This window comes from Brienomyrus brachyistius, chromosome 7 (genome assembly GCF_023856365.1).
Source record: "Brienomyrus brachyistius isolate T26 chromosome 7, BBRACH_0.4, whole genome shotgun sequence".
Taxonomy (NCBI): domain Eukaryota; kingdom Metazoa; phylum Chordata; class Actinopteri; order Osteoglossiformes; family Mormyridae; genus Brienomyrus; species Brienomyrus brachyistius.
The window spans coordinates 16,896,486-16,913,987 of NC_064539.1; the positions used below are offsets into that span (position 1 = coordinate 16,896,486).

At 44.7% G+C, this 17,502-nt stretch overlaps 1 protein-coding gene across 2 annotated transcripts in view; it reads right to left on the reverse strand.

The window, feature by feature from the left end:
- Positions 1 to 17,502, reverse strand: part of col27a1b (collagen, type XXVII, alpha 1b) — a 100,994-nt gene that overhangs the window by 31,043 nt on the left and 52,449 nt on the right. For both annotated transcript variants that reach the window (XM_049020324.1, XM_049020325.1), the window contains exons 13-25: positions 12,840 to 12,893; positions 11,111 to 11,155; positions 6,489 to 6,542; positions 5,941 to 5,985; positions 4,796 to 4,849; positions 4,594 to 4,647; positions 3,811 to 3,864; positions 2,670 to 2,723; positions 2,406 to 2,459; positions 2,260 to 2,304; positions 505 to 558; positions 210 to 254; positions 51 to 104 (exon numbers count right to left, since the gene is read on the reverse strand). In XM_049020324.1, the coding sequence (XP_048876281.1) occupies positions 51 to 104; positions 210 to 254; positions 505 to 558; positions 2,260 to 2,304; positions 2,406 to 2,459; positions 2,670 to 2,723; positions 3,811 to 3,864; positions 4,594 to 4,647; positions 4,796 to 4,849; positions 5,941 to 5,985; positions 6,489 to 6,542; positions 11,111 to 11,155; positions 12,840 to 12,893 (666 nt within the window). The remainder of the gene's footprint in view (positions 1 to 50; positions 105 to 209; positions 255 to 504; positions 559 to 2,259; positions 2,305 to 2,405; positions 2,460 to 2,669; positions 2,724 to 3,810; positions 3,865 to 4,593; positions 4,648 to 4,795; positions 4,850 to 5,940; positions 5,986 to 6,488; positions 6,543 to 11,110; positions 11,156 to 12,839; positions 12,894 to 17,502) is intronic.

Sequence of the window (17,502 nt, forward strand, 5' to 3'; positions counted from 1 at the left end):
AAGCCATCCCTTGCAGTGTTCTTACGAGGCGGATCTACGGCCTCACATACCTTCTCTCCTGCAATCCCGGGCTCTCCGACCGGGCCGACGAAACCAGGGAGACCCTGTAAAAACACAGAGCCGCGGTGTTGCTCACAGCTCACAGTAAGTACTGCCTGACTGGTGTACAAAGCGTCTCCCACTGGCGGGGGGGGGGGGCGGGTTCTTACCCTTTCTCCAACGATCCCAGCCTTCCCGGTTATTCCTGGCTCACCCTAAATGACAAAGCTCGGTGTGATTAACAATGCTTCCCCGCTTCCCTGACACACAGCGACCAGAATGTACACAGAACGGAATTAAATTGGCCCCTGCTTATAATAGGCCACTGCTGGGTAAAGAGCATTGTGTACGACTGTAAAAACTCATAACTAATTAACATCCTTTAGCCGTTTATAATTAGTGCTAAATGACAGATGGATTACTGGACCTGTAAGATGAATGATGTCTCCAGAAAATGAGTCTCACCTTTACGCCTTCGGTGCCAAGGCTCCCAGGAAAACCTTTCCTTCCAGGTCTGCCCTGAACATAAAGGCACAGAAAGCCGTCAATAGGCATATATCTGCCTGTGGATAGTATGTTCACACTGAGCTGATAATGCTGATAATGAACTCTAGGAAATATGAATCAACAGCAACTTAAATGAGTTAAGCCAAGCAGCACATGGAAAGATCTCCACACGTTCCACCTCCACAGGAGTGTATTCATTGGCCGGCTGCAGCATTTACGTTGGCAGCTGATCTTCTAAATTCATCCTTAATAGCCCTAGAGTCTTTTTGAATACTGTTTGTACATTTAATTACTGCAGAGCATTACAGAGATGACTGCTCTTCTTTCAAAAGGCATCTGTCTTCGTTGTTCACAATGAGCAATTGTTGCTCGTTCCTGGAACAAAGTGACTTCATCTTTTTGTATTGAACAAGTTCGGGGGGGGGGGGGGGGGGGCGGGCGCAGTGGATGAGATCGCAGTGAAACTGGCCCAAGCGATGCTCTATTTTTAGACTCTGGTGGATATTGAGCCGGGTCCAGATGAACAGTCCACTACAGAAAACAGATGTTTATCCAGTGATAGAACGGATTTCCCGGCTACTGAGATAATCGGCACTTTAGCGGGCGTGTAATTGGTGCAGAAACCCACTGACTTTCCCACAATCGGGAAGGATGGTTTCTTTAAAGAGATGGCGGGGGGGGGGGGGATTCTCAGGAATTTGATGACCCCCTAAAACAATGCCACCATGCATGTCAGGACCACAGTGTCCGCTCTTTGAAATCTAAGCCTTAGTTTCCAACATTACATTTTCCAGAACGGACCATTCATCCAGCCATTTCCAGTGATCGTATCCAGTGCAAGGTCACTGTGACCCTGAACCTTTACCCAGAAAGCATAACACATAAGGGAGGGGCCATCAGCTGTACACAGGAGCAATCAAGCCACCCAACGTTAATTAAGCAAGCATTGCACGGTCCCACGCATTGGCTGCGAGCTTTGCTGCTCGGCCTTGCAATAATTCTACACGGGCACCAATAATGAAGAAACTACCCACTAATACTGGGTAGGTGAACCTGGGAAGCCCCCTCACTGGTCTATGAAGTGGAAAAACTAGCAGATGAGCAGTATGAATCAGACATTATTAACCAATGCAAATACCTGACAGCTTGTACACAGGTATAAAAGATTAAGATTTTGTAATCAATCGATCATGAATATATTCATAGTTGATTCTCCAAACCCCCTCTTCTGATTGTCAAAATCTATCAAGGGGAACTCTCCCCCACCCCGATCAGCAAAAAAGAAAAAACATTGCAATGGGTAGAGTCCCAGATTAATTTCTTTGTAAAAGTGGCTCCCGATGTAAAAAAGGTCTGACCGCTGCCATAAGGTATAAGACATCGGAACGAGTTTCGGCTGTAACTCGGCAAAAAAAATCCCGTAGCTTTACTTGGCGGTTTTGCTGATAAAATAACTCGTTTGCCATGCAGCTGGGGAAGAACGGAGAAACGCTAGCGGAAAACATTATGAGGCGAGTACAGCGTGAACATGACCGCAGTTAATGCTGCATGCCGGACCACAGGGTTTCCCCACATGAACACTGGACTGACCCAAACCTCATGCCAACAGCAAACCAGGCTGACATGAGCAACACACAAGTGCGCAATGACAAAAAAAGACCAGCTGATCAGATGCAGCACTGACATTCACTTTTTTAACTCATAGAAACTCACCTCCAGCCCAGGAGCTCCAGGAGGTCCGATTGGCCCTTCATCTCCCTGGAAACAGTAATGATGTCAGTATTCACACTGCAACACAATATGCTGATTCACCCTGTAAAAAACGGCCGACGGATGAGTAAACCTGGAAGCTGTCTCACCTCTAATCCAGCTGCCCCTCTCGGACCTGGCAAGCCTCTCGCGCCTGGCTTTCCCTGGTGAACCACAGCACACATTTAATAACCATCCATTGTTCTGCAGGTACCATCAAGGACAGAGGCGGTTTGCCACATGCTCAGGGTATTACAAAAACACAAGCCTCACTTGCAAAACAACGAGTACAGTAGTCAGGATAATAACTCTGCTAAAGTGGGCCGGGCAAATAAAAAGCAGCAGCGATTTGGCCCTCATTGTGCTTAACTGACCTTTGGTCCTTCCGGACCATTCTGTCCCGGTGGTCCGATGTCCCCTGGAAAACCCTGTAAAAACAATGAAGGTCATTATCTGCATGAAATTCCAGTGGTTTTGTGTTATACCATATACCACAAGAAAAGACAGCAGTGACACTAGAGCGACTGCAAAGACAATCACATATAGCATGACGATGATGATGATGACGGAAGGCTTTGCTAAGACGACGAACGGTGTCAATCTCCTAAATATGTCTTCATGTAAGATTTTTTAGAGACAACAAACATCCCATGCTGGTGAAATGGGAAACGGCTCTTTCTCATCTAACTGAAGATAAAGCAGAGAGCTGAGCGGTAGGACACTGAGCTGCCATCTGCCCACCATTAGGGGGCGTAATTATCAAGCATTGCATGCCTGGAGCTCATAGGCAGTTAATGCACTCTGCATTTTAAGGTCACTGAAAGGGGCAAAATGCCAGCAATGGGATACTGCTCAGCTATTTTTGCTTAAACTTGTGAAAGAGGAACGCTGCCTACGGGCATGTGCAACAGAGCAGCAAACATACGTTTTCTCTAGATACCATTATTTTATCATCATTATCGCATTGCTTAGCTCATACGTCGGTCCAAATCATACACGTACAGACTGTTGTAGCTGTGAATTACTAGATCACTGCATGAACTTTTACCAAGGAGACCCTGCTGCAGGTTAATCATGGAGGTTACAAGCCCCTAACCTCAGAGACAACACTTTCTATCTCCCCCTAGAGATTAACAGGACTTTCTTTTTCCAAGGTCTTCCCAGATGGACTATATATTGCACTGCATTCCTCGCACTGTCATCCATGAGTACAGTGACCATATTGTTGACATTACTATGGCTAAGTACTTTGCTCATGGGTGTTATAGCAAGAACCCACCTGGGAACTGACCCAGCAGCCTTCAGGTTAGAAGCTTAATCCTTCACCATAACATTACTGACTCCTACTACCTACATATCAACATGATGCATCTGCAGTAGAAACTACTCTTAGGTGAAGGTCTTGTTTCATAAAGGTCATTCTCTATCAATGTGATATTGATTTAGAAGATTTAGAAGAAAGAGCAAAGCTTGCAATCAGCAGTGAGCTTATTGTTCTCACAGCACAGTACTTACTTCCGGCCCAGGGGGGCCGCCTAAGCCACCAGGGCCAATATCACCGAGCTTCCCCTGTGGAAAGAGGAAAACAAAACTCACCACACCAGACTAAATTACCCATCCATCCATCCATCCATCCATCCATCCATCCATCCATACCCACTTGTCCTATGCAGGGTCATGGAGTTCTTGAGCCTATCCCATAATTGCAAATGCAAAGCATGGAATTATCTAGGATGGGGTGCCAACCTATTGCAGGGCACACACACACACACAGACGCACACACACACACTCACACACAAAGGTTTGTAGTCCCCTCAATCTTTGTGGGGATTCTCCACTCATTTCTTTGGAGAAAACTCTAATCCCAACATGACACCCTTAACCCCTACCCAGCCCTGATCTTAACCATAAGTAACCAAACTAAATACAAGACTTTTGGCATTTGTACTTTTTGATTGCAGTCACAGATATTTGTGGGAACCTGAAAAATGGTCCCCACAACAGAAAAAAACAGGTTTTTATTACATTGTGGGGGTCATTTGGTTCCCACAATGCAATATAAACCTAATACACACACACACACACACACACACAATATACTCCAATGATCTTTACTCAAGTGTAGTTCTGAAATGCATGACAATGTAATCATAAAGGTTTTCAAATGAACTTCTAAATATTGCTCTTATTTATTAAACAGCTAATTATAGCTAATTCTAATTTTGAGTATCAGCCACAAAGGTGACCTCTTCATATGGGGTCAGTATCTGCTTAACCCGAAGAAGCAGCTAGCTCACCTGTGGCCCAGGCTTCCCACGAATACCTGGCATTCCTGCCAGGCCCTGTGCCCCCTGGGAAATTGAGGCAAAAGAAGTGGTCAAAGGTAAGGCCACAAGGTAATGTCACTCATAACAAAGCCGGCCAATCAGAAAGAAGATCCAGCATGCAGCAGCAAGAAACTCCTGCCACAATTTCACACAAATAAGGTTTGATGTGTACCTTGTCGCCTTGAAATCCGACTTCTCCTTTTTCCCCAGGAAGACCGATTTCACCCTGAATAAAAGCAGGAGAGAGGAAATGAGATTACAAAAGTTTGGATAAATGCTTTATCCAATTAAAAACCTTGAAAGGGGACTTAAGAAGCACAAAATTCCTTACTGATCTGCCAAACAGTCACATAGAAAGGATACCGCCTTTAAAAGGGTATTAACTGAAATTAATTAGAAGTGACTGCAAAGTATGGGCAGTATATTCCATTCATATGCAGTGCTCTGAAAAAAAAATTAACATAAAAATATTGCTCTCAGCATAATGTTACTCTTTCATTTTGCCGTCATTTTTGATACTCATGGTACTGTAATGTTAATTCATTGTCTTAAGTCGTCTTGCGCTGTCTGTAAATTCTATTGCATACTTTAGTTTTGCATACATTGTGACGCGGAGTCTTTCTCCTGTATCTCCTCTACTCCTCTAAGTTTGGCACCGAACCACAAAAACTTCTGCCATTCTTTGAGATTTTGCCTGCTCTGCGATGTACCATGATTCTCACTTTGGTTGGAACTCTCTGCTAAATAAATGAAAGTAAACACGTGTTTTACTGCGGTGTTTTGTGTGACTGCAGTGCGCTCCCTGCAGCTGATGTGTCTACCACAGAACATCACTTCTGCTATTAGCTGAGAGTCACGTAGAGCAGCCTGCCTCTGCTCCTCTCTCTTAGACGTTAATCTCTCTTGTATGTGTGCCGCACTCATAAGTTTATGGAACCATTTAAAGGTCGACGTTAAGAGGAAGCAGTCTGCTGAGCTGCTTGTTTGGATTGCATTGCATCTTCAGGGTATGTGTAGAGCAGGGCGAGTGTTGGGGGTGTGGCTCAGGATGCTGCATCTCTGATCAGAAAATCACTGGTTCAAATCCCACAGCTGAAAAAAAAAGTGTGCTAACTGAATGTAACGCATCTAATACAGGTGACTCTACTGCAGGTGCGACATGTTCTGGTGGCAAGTTAGAGGAATTGGGGACAAGAAGAGTGAGCACGTTATGTGAGCGTGTATCTTGTGGCATTAAAGGTGGTGCGACGCCAAAAGGGAGCGCTTTCAGGTCACATGCTTCATATGTTCAGGCCAATAAGGGAGCATTCAGATCACCTTATCACCTTTCAGTCCGGGTTCTCCTGGATTTCCGGGCACTCCCTGCGAACGAGCCAGACCACATTAACATCAAGGCGTGCACGTTCTATACCGGCCTGCAACGCTCCAGTCCCTTTGCCTGGGAATTCTGGATGGACATTCGGTATACCCGTCACACATATTAAATTATCACCAGAGCTACCCACCAAATCATTTAATAAATGAGCAAAATATAAATAAATCACTCCAGCCAACATAAGGCGTACGTAGCTCCACAGGAGAGTAACAGTGTTCTATTCTAAATTAAGGCAACCTGATTCATTTCATCTTCAGCTGTCTGAGGGACATTCCATGTGCTATGAGGGGAAAAAACTGTCCCAAGCACACACTGCCTTATTATTCCTGTGAAAAAGACTGTTATATAACACATTCTCGCTTCCTCAGGGGAGCCAGGGGAGCAGCTGCAAAGGTAGCGGGCACCGGGAGTGTGGCGAGGTGAACCTTTCTGTTGGTATGACTCCTGCCTAATTGAGCTGCCATTTCCTCCGGCATACTGTGATAATCACCTTCAGTCCTTGAGGTCCCGGTGCACCCATCTCCCCTGCGGGCCCCATGTCACCCTGCCACCAGAGGAGACACGAAGAGCCATGTTACGTTATGGCACGACAGGGAACCAGCCAATTCCGCATCTCGACTTAAAGCACGCTACGCACCTCAGTGGACCTGCAGCTTTTTGGCTCAGAGTAGAATGTTGTGGCAGTTTGTACTCTGTCATAAAGACAGGCGGTACGTCGAAATGCGTGTACATGAGAGCAGGACAATCACACTGACTTTTGGGTGTGAGAGTGAGGCTGGCAGGTGTGTGTGAGGCTGGGATGGATTTCTCTGCTGCACGTATGGCCACCCGAAATTTATTTTTACATACATTTAGTTAATAAAAATAAAAAAAAATCAGTTGTATGTGTGAGTCCTTGTAAGTCAGACAGGTGGTAAGTCTCAGCCAGTCTGTATCCTTTGGTAAAACTCCAATCGATGGCCACAGATTCAAAGCCACAAATCCTCATTATTGATGACAAAACCAGTTTACATCCCCTACTGGAGTTACTTCATTCTTACTCAGTATAGGTGGAAGGGTCAGGTCCCGTTAGCACAAATCCGGACCGTGATTTTGTTTCAACCAAACAATTGCGCATGCAGAGCAACAGTCAAAGAGCACTCAGATGGTTGGTTGAAACAAATCCGGCCTGGATTTGTACTTTCTGAACCTGAGCTTTCCTCTTCTGTTCCTCAGTTGTTCACATTTCTGGAGAATAAAGCTTGAATAGAAGCAGAGACGGCTAACAGCTTGTTTACCTAAGGAGAGTGAGTGTCTGAATGTCTTTGCTGCAGAGATGACCTAGGGGAGCTCTGTGCAGACACAATAGTACTTACATTGTGTAAATCCTAAACCTTTTCATAAAAATAAATCAGAAAAGACTTCTGAACCACAGTTCAAAAGACACCCCCCCCCCCACACACACACATTGCTGCATTAACCAGTAAACATCCTACATATAATCACTGCCCGTACAGCTGCCCTCTCTTCATTTCATACACTAGAGGCTCTGCTTATATCTGGATAAATATTTGGAGAGGAAAGAATAGCAGCAGGGGGCTGAATCTAATTAAAGACCCTGAGTCTCTACTGGACTCACCGCTTGCATTATACCCATCTTGACCCGTCATGGTCACAGACAGACGTTAAAGCATTGCCAATAACACATGACACTGGTATAAACATGCATAAGCCTTCCTTGTGTACGTCTGATAACTCTGAGAGCCGCATTCGCTACGCTTCCAGAAACAATCCTTGCATGCACCAGAGTAAAAACTACTCCGATTATTCCAAAGAATGAATTATCCAACCCGCAGGGCACCATCTGTAAACTGTGTACAAAAGGCTGGGACGAAGCAGGAAATATGACAAATCTGACCCCTGGCAAAACCGCAGCAGACTAAGTATTATAAGTCACTGGTATAATGTAGCTGTGGTACAGACTGGGCCTTTGCTGATGGTGCAGGTAGGAGGGAGGCAACTGCGATCAACTTAATGTCGCTCCACCCAGGTGTGCTGGCAGCCCACAATGCATTGCAGGTGCCCAAGGGCATAGGTTTGGTTTCAGCATCGGCAGGGACCAAATTAGGCCGGAACCCCCATCCACCTAAACTCGCAAAGTATCCTGACACCGACATGTATGTGTTATAGGTAAGGATGAAGATGAATGTTTTGAATGGGTTTGGAAGATGGAAATTATCTACCTTGACAGTGAGAAAATACCTGCTCAGCATGGAAGAAGGTAACCCAGAGATGGCAGCCTTGACTGTCCTCTCCCCTCTCTCTCTCTCTCTCTCTCTCTCTTAGTCTGCCAGCGGTGAGATGAAAGGGCAGGCCACGGCTCATGGGCAAACATGCCGAGATAACGAGTGCCCTTGGCACGTCCAAGTGAGAGGAGCCTTCAGGTTGAAAGCATTCCTGCCTTGCCGGACAGCAGCGTGCCCTACGTTCCTCATTTGTATTGACCTTATTGCTTTTTGCTGCAGCTTCTCATTCCATAACATCAACTTTTGTATTTTATCTGTGTCCTACTGGAAATTTTCAAGCCTCCCTGGATATCTCTTAACAAGCAGCAGTTATATTATTATCCATTACTGTCTGCCCACAGGGTAATTTTTAAGTTAAGTGTAGAATTAAACTATCCTGTACTCTGTTTAACCCTACAGTGTCATCGATTTCAAATGAACACACACCAGTAACCTTCAGCCCATTAACAGGCAGATTCAGTCATTCATAAAATGCACTGGGGAGCTTATATCAATGTTTATGCATCTTAATGTATATCTTGATTCTAAGAATCCATCCATCTTCCATAAGTGATTATCAACTGCAGTAGGAGTGGTATCTCTCTCTCTCTCTCTCTCTCTCTTTCTCTCTCTTATGTGCATGTGCTCACTGTCAAAATAATAACAATAATTTCCGGGATATTTTATTTCATGTATGGGAGTCAACTATTAAATTAGCTGGAAACTAATTTGTTAATCGAATTTAGTCAATTAATTGCTGCACCTCTACACCTCAGGGTCATGATGAGCTGTGGACTGAGGCAGGGAGACTGTGACAGGGTGCCAGTGCGTCATACAGCACAAGCTCACACTCAGTCACATATTACGGGCAACCGAGCCAGCAGGCCGCCTGAAGCAGTGAGACCATGACAGGGTGCCAGTGCGTCATACAGCACAAGCTCACACTCAGTCACATATTACGGGCAACCGAGCCAGCAGGCCGTCTGAAGCAGTGAGACCATGACAGGGTGCCAGTGCGTCATACAGCACAAGCTCACACTCAGTCACATATTACGGGCAACCGAGCCAGCAGGCCGCCTGAAGCAGTGAGACCATGATAGGGTGCCAGTGCGTCATACAGCACAAGCTCACACTCAGTCACATATTACGGTCAACCGAGCCAGCAGGCCGCCTGAAGCAGTGAGACCATGACAGGGTGCCAGTGCGTCATACAGCACAAGCTCACACTCAGTCACATATTACGGGCAACCGAGCCAGCAGGCCGTCTGAAGCAGTGAGACCATGACAGGGTGCCAGTGCGTCATACAGCACAAGCTCACACTCAGTCACATATTACGGGCAACCGAGCCAGCAGGCCGCCTGAAGCAGTGAGACCATGACGGGGTGCCAGTGCGTCATACAGCACAAGCTCACACTCAGTCACATATTACGGGCAACCGAGCCAGCAGGCCGCCTGAAGCAGTGAGACCATGACGGGGTGCCAGTGCGTCATACAGCACAAGCTCACCCACCCTCCATAACACATAACACTTTATTATTATGCCATTATAATTTTAATTGCAGAACCTTAAAGAAATATATTTTAACATCCTCAATTTAAAACATAATAGCACAAAATAACCTATACAAAAATCCAGCCTGATTGAACAAAATATATTATGTACATGGATATTATGAAACTTGAGAGAGCCAACTTCCTCGCTTATTCTAATTCAAATGGTCTCCGAAACACAAATGGATCTATTTTCGCATGAATCACTAATGTACTTCCACCATAGAAGAACGAATATCATTGAATGGAGAAAACACTCTTCAAATTTCAGAGCATTTCCAAAGAGCAAACACTGTATCCATCTCCAGGATATTTATAAATGTATAAATCTAAGCCTCCTTCTTCCTGTACAAAAAAAAAAAACATTTACTCTTTCTGCCTCCAATTAGATGCAGATTCTGCAGCGGAGGAGAGCAGCATTTTTAACAGCTGTAATCAGATGGTCTCTAACATCACAATTACTGGCATTAACTCATCTTAGAATAGTGTAGGATGGAATGCAGACTTGGGGAGTATATAATCTACATGTATTATGTGGCTTGGTGCTGGTTCGTAAATTCTCCAAGCTCTTCGAAAGCTTATTTTAAGAATTTTAAACGCTCTGGCTCTCTCATTAGCCGCGGAGAAGGTAAGCTGCTTCTCTGCATTTAACGCTTCAATCTGCATGCATCTAAACCAGTGTTTCCCACTCTGGTCCTCAGGGACCCACAGTCGGTCCATGTTTTTGCTCCCTCTGAGCTCTCTGCCAGATATTCAACATTTTTGCTCCCTCGCAACTACCGCTAAAAATGGGGACTGTCTGCGGGTCCCTGAGGACCAAATTGGGAAACACTGATCTAAACGCTTCCATTTTATTTTGTTCAATGCTGGAGGCAAAATGTAAGTATACTGTCATTCTGACCCACTGCAAACATCAACCAGCCAATTTAAAACAATCAGACAAGCAAATTTTTAGGGGTTTCCGTTGAACTACATTAAAACCAAACAACAGGTTTTAAAAACAAATTTAAATTGAAACCTACTATCGGCACAGGTAAGGCTCACACCAGAGATAATGTAAATGTAAATTCATTCTTCAAATGACACCATCCTAGTTTTCATCTTAAGGAGGAAGAAGTGAAGTTGGAACACTTATTTGCCTAAAGTGTTTGCATCCAGCTGCGAAATGGAGAGAAAAACTTCACTGCCAGGTGTTTGTAAGCGAAGGAGAGCGTGCAGTGAGCGTGCAGTGAGCGTGCAGTGTCTGGCGCATGGCGGGAAGGGAGCGACGAATCCGAATGCCACGCTTATACTCACAATGAGTCCAGGAACTCCACTAGGTCCAGGTGCACCCAGCCCCCCCTAGGAGAAAGAGCAGGTTTCTAAGGTTAGGGGCTCTATGTTAAACAAACAGAGTTTGAAGAGAGGCCCAGTGTTTGGTGCGGCTGCGGGAGGGGGGGGGGGAAGACCCCAGCCTCTGTCCCTTGATAGCTCGTGAGATCTGGAGCTCGCATCTCCTCGGCCAGCCTAATGAATGGCGCCTGGTTTAGGAGACAGAGAGACTCTTGTTGTTCTCCTGAGACGGCCTGCTGCTACGCGCCACGGCCACTTCCTCCCGCGCTGGCGGTCAGGATGAAAAGAAAGCGCTTTTTTTTTCCTTAAAGGCAGAAAAGATAGCAGCCAGCGGACACACTTCCTCCTCCGTGTAGTCCTGGAAATATACTGGGAGGCTGGCAGAGCTGCTGTGCTCGTCCTCTGTGAAGGCGAACAGTGCCACCCTATCCAGCCCATAAGCAGCACTGCATGACGCAAACGCACCCAGACGCACAGTTGTGCATTTCCACAACCGACATACAGTGGGTCTGCTTAATGCTTTCGAATTGCAGGGCAGCGACAACTTGCCGATTCTCGGATTTATCTCTTCAGTGACATGCAGAGATAACATGGAAAGGCAGAGTTTAAAGCCAGAGTAAGAACTACAGCACCACATAAGTCAGAGACTGCAAATACACTGTGATATGCACTGCGGGTGGGAGGGCTTTGCTATCGAAGGGCCGATGAAACAAGGCTGCTGCTGCTTTGATCCATACTTTTTCAGACGGGCTGAAAGCAGCTTGGTAAGACGGTGTAGTTAAGGTGGGCTTTCCTGCTACACACACATACGCCTTTTTAGGGGTTCTTTGTTTTAACAGCTAATGAAAATGAGATTGGATTTATCCTCCTGAGGGCCAAACTTTCAGCCTCTGATTGACTGGATCATAGTTTCTCTTTACCACACAAAATATAAAGGGTAAGATCAAAGAAATGCAATGACATTCTTGCGTCTCATCTGCTTTACAGAGGCTGTGCTGAGTGTTGTTTGGGCTGCACCAGCCCACTGGGACAACCAACAATGGGATGGAGTTTCATGAGATATAAGGCCTGCACCGCACCAATCAAACGGCAGAATTTACCCTAATAGGGAGCAAATTAGACATTAATGAATTTACTTCTTATTTTGGGGGGTTTTCACATCATACTGTAATTTGTTTAAAAGAAGTGAAAGAAAATGTACATAAATTCATATTTAAATACAGAATTCTTGCAAGGGAAGGTTAGCTTTGCAAAAAATCGGTGCCCATATAAAGAGTTAATGAATGGTTTACAATCTGGTTATTAATTAGGTTGTAACACTTTGTAAATTATTAATAGACAATTCTAAACAGGTTATAACCCAGTTTTCATTTTATTAATGAGTTACTGCCATTTACAAGTGGCAGAAGGAAACCTTATTGTAAAATGGAACCCAAAAATCTGACTGATATATATAAAAAAGAGGTATTTGAGGTAAACAGTACAGCACTATATATAACTTTACAATTTAACATCAATGTGGTGAAATTGTAAAGAAAATAAGATTGTGTAATGCTACAGAGGAGTTACAGGATTAAACTATAGAGATATCTAGTGCTTACAATGACAGGTCACAGTGCCCACAAACACGGCAGGGGTGAGACCCCAGGGGTGAGACCCCAGCCAGAGTGGGACCCCCCACTTGTTCACTTACCGGCTCCCCGTCATTCCCTGGGGGCCCTCGCTCACCGAAATCCCCTGGAAAGCCCTGGGAAGGAGAAATAAGGGCTGTAAAGTCCCAGTGCACAGAATTCCTATTGCAAATGCAGGAAAAAGCAGTCTAGGTTGTCTTTGTAAAGGTTTTATTGTAAATAGGACCCTCAACAGACAAGTTCTGAGAAAAACAGCTGTAGTTTGCATTGATGAAAATATAAATAAGATGCCTGGTATTATCTGGATAGTTTATAAACTCTACAGTTTACTTTCTGGACTGAATCGGGGAGGACTGTAGCTGTGTATATTATGCTGAACGTAGCTAAGCAAACAAAGATTTATTTAAACTAAATCAGATGGTACTAAACCTTTAATAGCTAACAATAATCCAGTATGAAAGTCCAGTTTGAGGCTTCCCTTGCCTGCAAAATAAACAGAGTATTGACAGATGTACAGGTGGTACCAACAAAGCAGACCTGGTTAATGGATAAGTCTAATAATTTTATGCCACTAAATTTTTATCTAATGCTAATCCATTTAAATCCTATTTGTACAACTCAGAACCTCTTGATACATGGAATTCTATCTGTAACGATTACAAGGCCCTAGGAAAGAGTTTGATATTGGGGGGGGCGGGGGGGGGGGGCATAACTTAATTATTTGAATGTAATCAGTGGGCCACTGCGCAGGTGACATGTCATTTTCCGCAAACGTCCAAACATCCAAACCAGCATTTGCAAGGACTGAAAGCCACACTGCTATTCAGATCAACCCAGACAGGTACAGACAACTGGTAAAGCTGGTAAAGACCCCAGAAATATGCTACAGAAACCCTCTAACCTCTGAGGGAACCTGTTTGCCAAAACCAGGTTTCACCTGACAGATAAAGCCTCAGTGATGAAAGAGCCCTGATCTCTGAATGACCGGAAAGTTGTCGGCTGCCCGTTTAGCTTGAAGAGAAACATCTTTTCAGCAGCGCTCATCTTTCCGATGGTTTGCTAGAGCCAGCTGCCAACTCAAGCCTTATTCTTGGCCGGGACAGAGTAAGACACAGGAGAAACCTACTCAGTCCAACTTCCAGCTTCTCCAATGAATGACTCTGATTTTCATGCATTCGTAAACAAATTCTCTAGTGAAATAAATGGTGAAGCAAATAGCAGCCACACGAAACTTAGGCAACCCAAACATTTGCATCTCTTGGAGTATCAGTTTTAATGGCTGTTCTGTCGATTTATGATGTTATAAATCCGTACAAAGAGAGGTTCTAAGTGACGGCTTCCTGCATCGTTACGCTGGTAAGCAGATTAAAGCATTAGAGTAACTAAAAGCAACATGTCAGATACATTCTGGAGCTGGCAGCAATTCCGTCACCAAAACATGCAACAATAACAGTTTTTCTAACTTCAAATTAACACCTATGAACATAATGCTTATAAATACAATAAAAAATAATTAACATGACAACTGACTTATTTCACTCGTGTGAGTGCATGTGTCAAACAAACAAGTGCAGTCAGTAGTGGAGGAGTTTGTTAATGCTGTGACTAATCAGTACTCTCATTCATTCTCATATATTCTTGCCTTCAACCTTCTTTGAGCTTTAGTAGGCTTTATCTCAGCTAAGCCGAAAGCTGGTGTCCCATCTACTGAATCAAGGTGTGACAGTGGGTGTCTCTTCCTACCAAATATTGCACCGTCAGCTACCTGCTGCCTCCCGGACAGTTCGGAACAGACGGTGCATATCACCCCCTGTCATACGTTCAAAATTAATTTCCACAAATACAAGTCAGCATCGCCGTCTTGGGTGCATGGATGTACATGGATCTGGTGTACCTGCAAGTGTCCAGCAGCAACCCTGCTCACGAGCGCGGGTGTTTACAATAATCTGTAGAAAATGAGCAAGAGAGTCATCCTGAAAACAAGCGAAACCTTCATTCCTGTCAGACCAGCAGGAAATTCCACGGCCGAGGCTTTCCTAGCAATTTGGCAGCGGCCCTAACCAGTGGCAGGGATATGCTGACTGAGGCCTTTTTCCTCTAGGTTTACGGTTACATTATATAGAATACAATCCCCACTACAAAGTTTCCTTAGTGTTTCACTATTTCAGGACAAGATTACGGCTTTGGTTTTTTCTGGCCAGGACGCCAGGATTCCTACCTTATCATGTACGACTAATGGCACTCCTGAAAGGCTTTCCAAGTTTAAGACCCACAGTGGTGCCAGGAGTAGAGGCTTTTATAATAAAAGTGCACAGCGCCACACGTGTTAACGTCTCCATGAGCATGCGAGCCCTCGCGCCAAAGTCAACATTCTCTGCCGTTCTTCATGTAAACGGTCATGCGTCCAAAACAACCCTAAATGACAAACGAAAGCACATTTCAAATGGTTAAGAAACCCCAGAGAAAATCAGACTAAAGTTAACAGACGAAGGATAATTTTGACTATAATGATTATTCCTTCATAGTATTTCTTAGCGCACTCGTTTTATGTACGACTTGTACAAAACCATGAGATGGATCCAGAAAATCAGATGATACAATATCCTGACATCAATCTGACATTGACTTTAATATGCAGGGACAGCTAATTTCTGCAACTCATTAAAAAAAAAAATGTTGCAGCTACACATAAGTTTGATTATATTTGACTGTTTGCTTTCAGTTCTCGATTCTTTGTCCAAGTGGTACAATTCATGGGCAGGTGAAAACATGCTGAGGTTAGAATTACCACGTGCAAGACTGTGTGTATCCTTGCTGCAACGGCGTCTGATGACCTTGTGAGCAACAACAAACTGATCAGGCCCAGATCCTCTGGGGGGGGGTGGAGAACATTCAGGGGGGTGAGATGTAATACACACACCTCTTTTCAGACTCTGCCTCCAGCAGAGGAGAACCAATGGAATGGTCTCAGGCCTACAGTCGGTTTCTACACAGTTCAGCAATCTATTTCCTCAAGAAGTCTGTGTTGCCATGGTACAAGTATCTCTGTTTGTCTCTACATAATGGGATTTCGAAGCCAAGAACACCCTGGGGCAGCTTTGCAAAGAGCAGTTATAAAGTGAGAGACCAGCTGGATCCATGCATCATTTGAAGCTAGCTGCTTTGGGACACTCCAGCCATTGAGCTGATGATCACCTCGGCCACAAACTGCTGGAGCTGCGTAGGTGTAGAATTAAGGGTCTGTCAGCATTTTGCTCCGAAGACTGATCTGTAGACAGTGACTCATGCATTTACGGTCAGTCTCTGTCTTTCAACTGAGTGGGTGAGCAGAAGTACTCAATTCATCTCAAACTCTGCCAGTGTAACACCGTAGTGAAGGTGCCCATCAATAGCTGTGTTTTTTTTTTTGCGAACATAAGATATACAATGACTTAGTTCTAACTCTCGTATTTATGCTGACTGACAGCAAAGCTGTGACTGATGGAATGAGATGAATGTGTTTCCCTCATCCATCCCGTTTGTCCACCAAGCTGTCCAACACAGCCCTAGCGCTGATGTTACAGGAATGCAGACAGCCTGGCATGCGATTCCAGTCCAGGATTCACTGGGGGCGGCCACACCCAACATGGCATCGGAGCCAGGGGGGTGTTCACGGTCTGACACCCGTCTCATTAAGCTGACAGAACAATGGAAAACAGCACGTTAGCAAGGTCATCACTAAAAACTCAACATCTCTTCACTTGACTGAATACTCTACACAGCTTGTGGCATTAAAGATAGTGTAAACATAGTAGGCTTCTGTTTCTAATATTAAGTCCTTTTGTTTTAGCACCCAAAACGAGAACGAATGAGTCTAGTCATTTTTGTACGTTTCTTAAAAGCAGTGATATTTTCTTTTCCAAACTCTGCCACAAACTACAAAAACTTTAACATTCTCAGTTTGACAAACTTGCTGAACAGCTCCAATTTTGCAGAAGACAGAAAAAATCTGCAGAAGAAACACCAATTAGGGTCCCCAGAGTGTAAGGTTTTGTGCTCTGATTCAAGGGTTTTCACTCAGTGATTTCCGCACCCTCTTCCTCGGCACTCAAGGCCCACAAGAAAGAGAAAGCTGGCTCTGTGTCGCGAGGATTTCCAGAATTAGCTCTTGTTTTTTCCCCTGCTACCTTCCACAGTCCAGAGTAGAGAGGCCTGTAACACAGACAAGCTGGTGGGCCTGGATAGAGGAGAAGATCCCTGTGTTTGCAGGCTGCTTACCCAACAGACTGAGCGCCTCTAAGCCCAAAAGAGGCACAACAGAAAGCAGCAGAGAGCAGCATACATGTGATTCTCACGGCAAGCACTCTCAGAAACAAGGGTAAAAATGCTTGTCACAGGGGCTGTACCCTAGTAATTGTACCTTTTAAGGTAGAGAAATGGACTCTGAGGAACATCCCAAAGGTGCAAACAGCATTAATGTACCATCAGTGGTACAGAAATGTTCTTCAGAGTTAATTTCTATACTTTAAGAGGTACAACTACCTACAGGGTACAATTGGCAGACCCTTGAGGGTACTGAATTAGAATTTAGTGATTAATTGTCATTGTTGACACACCACAGCGAAATGTGTCCTATGCATTTAACCCATATATGACTATGTGATATACAGTAGCAGGGGGCAGCTAATTCAGCACCCGGGGAGCAGTGCTTGGGGGTGGGACCGTGCTCAGGGTACCTCAGTGGTG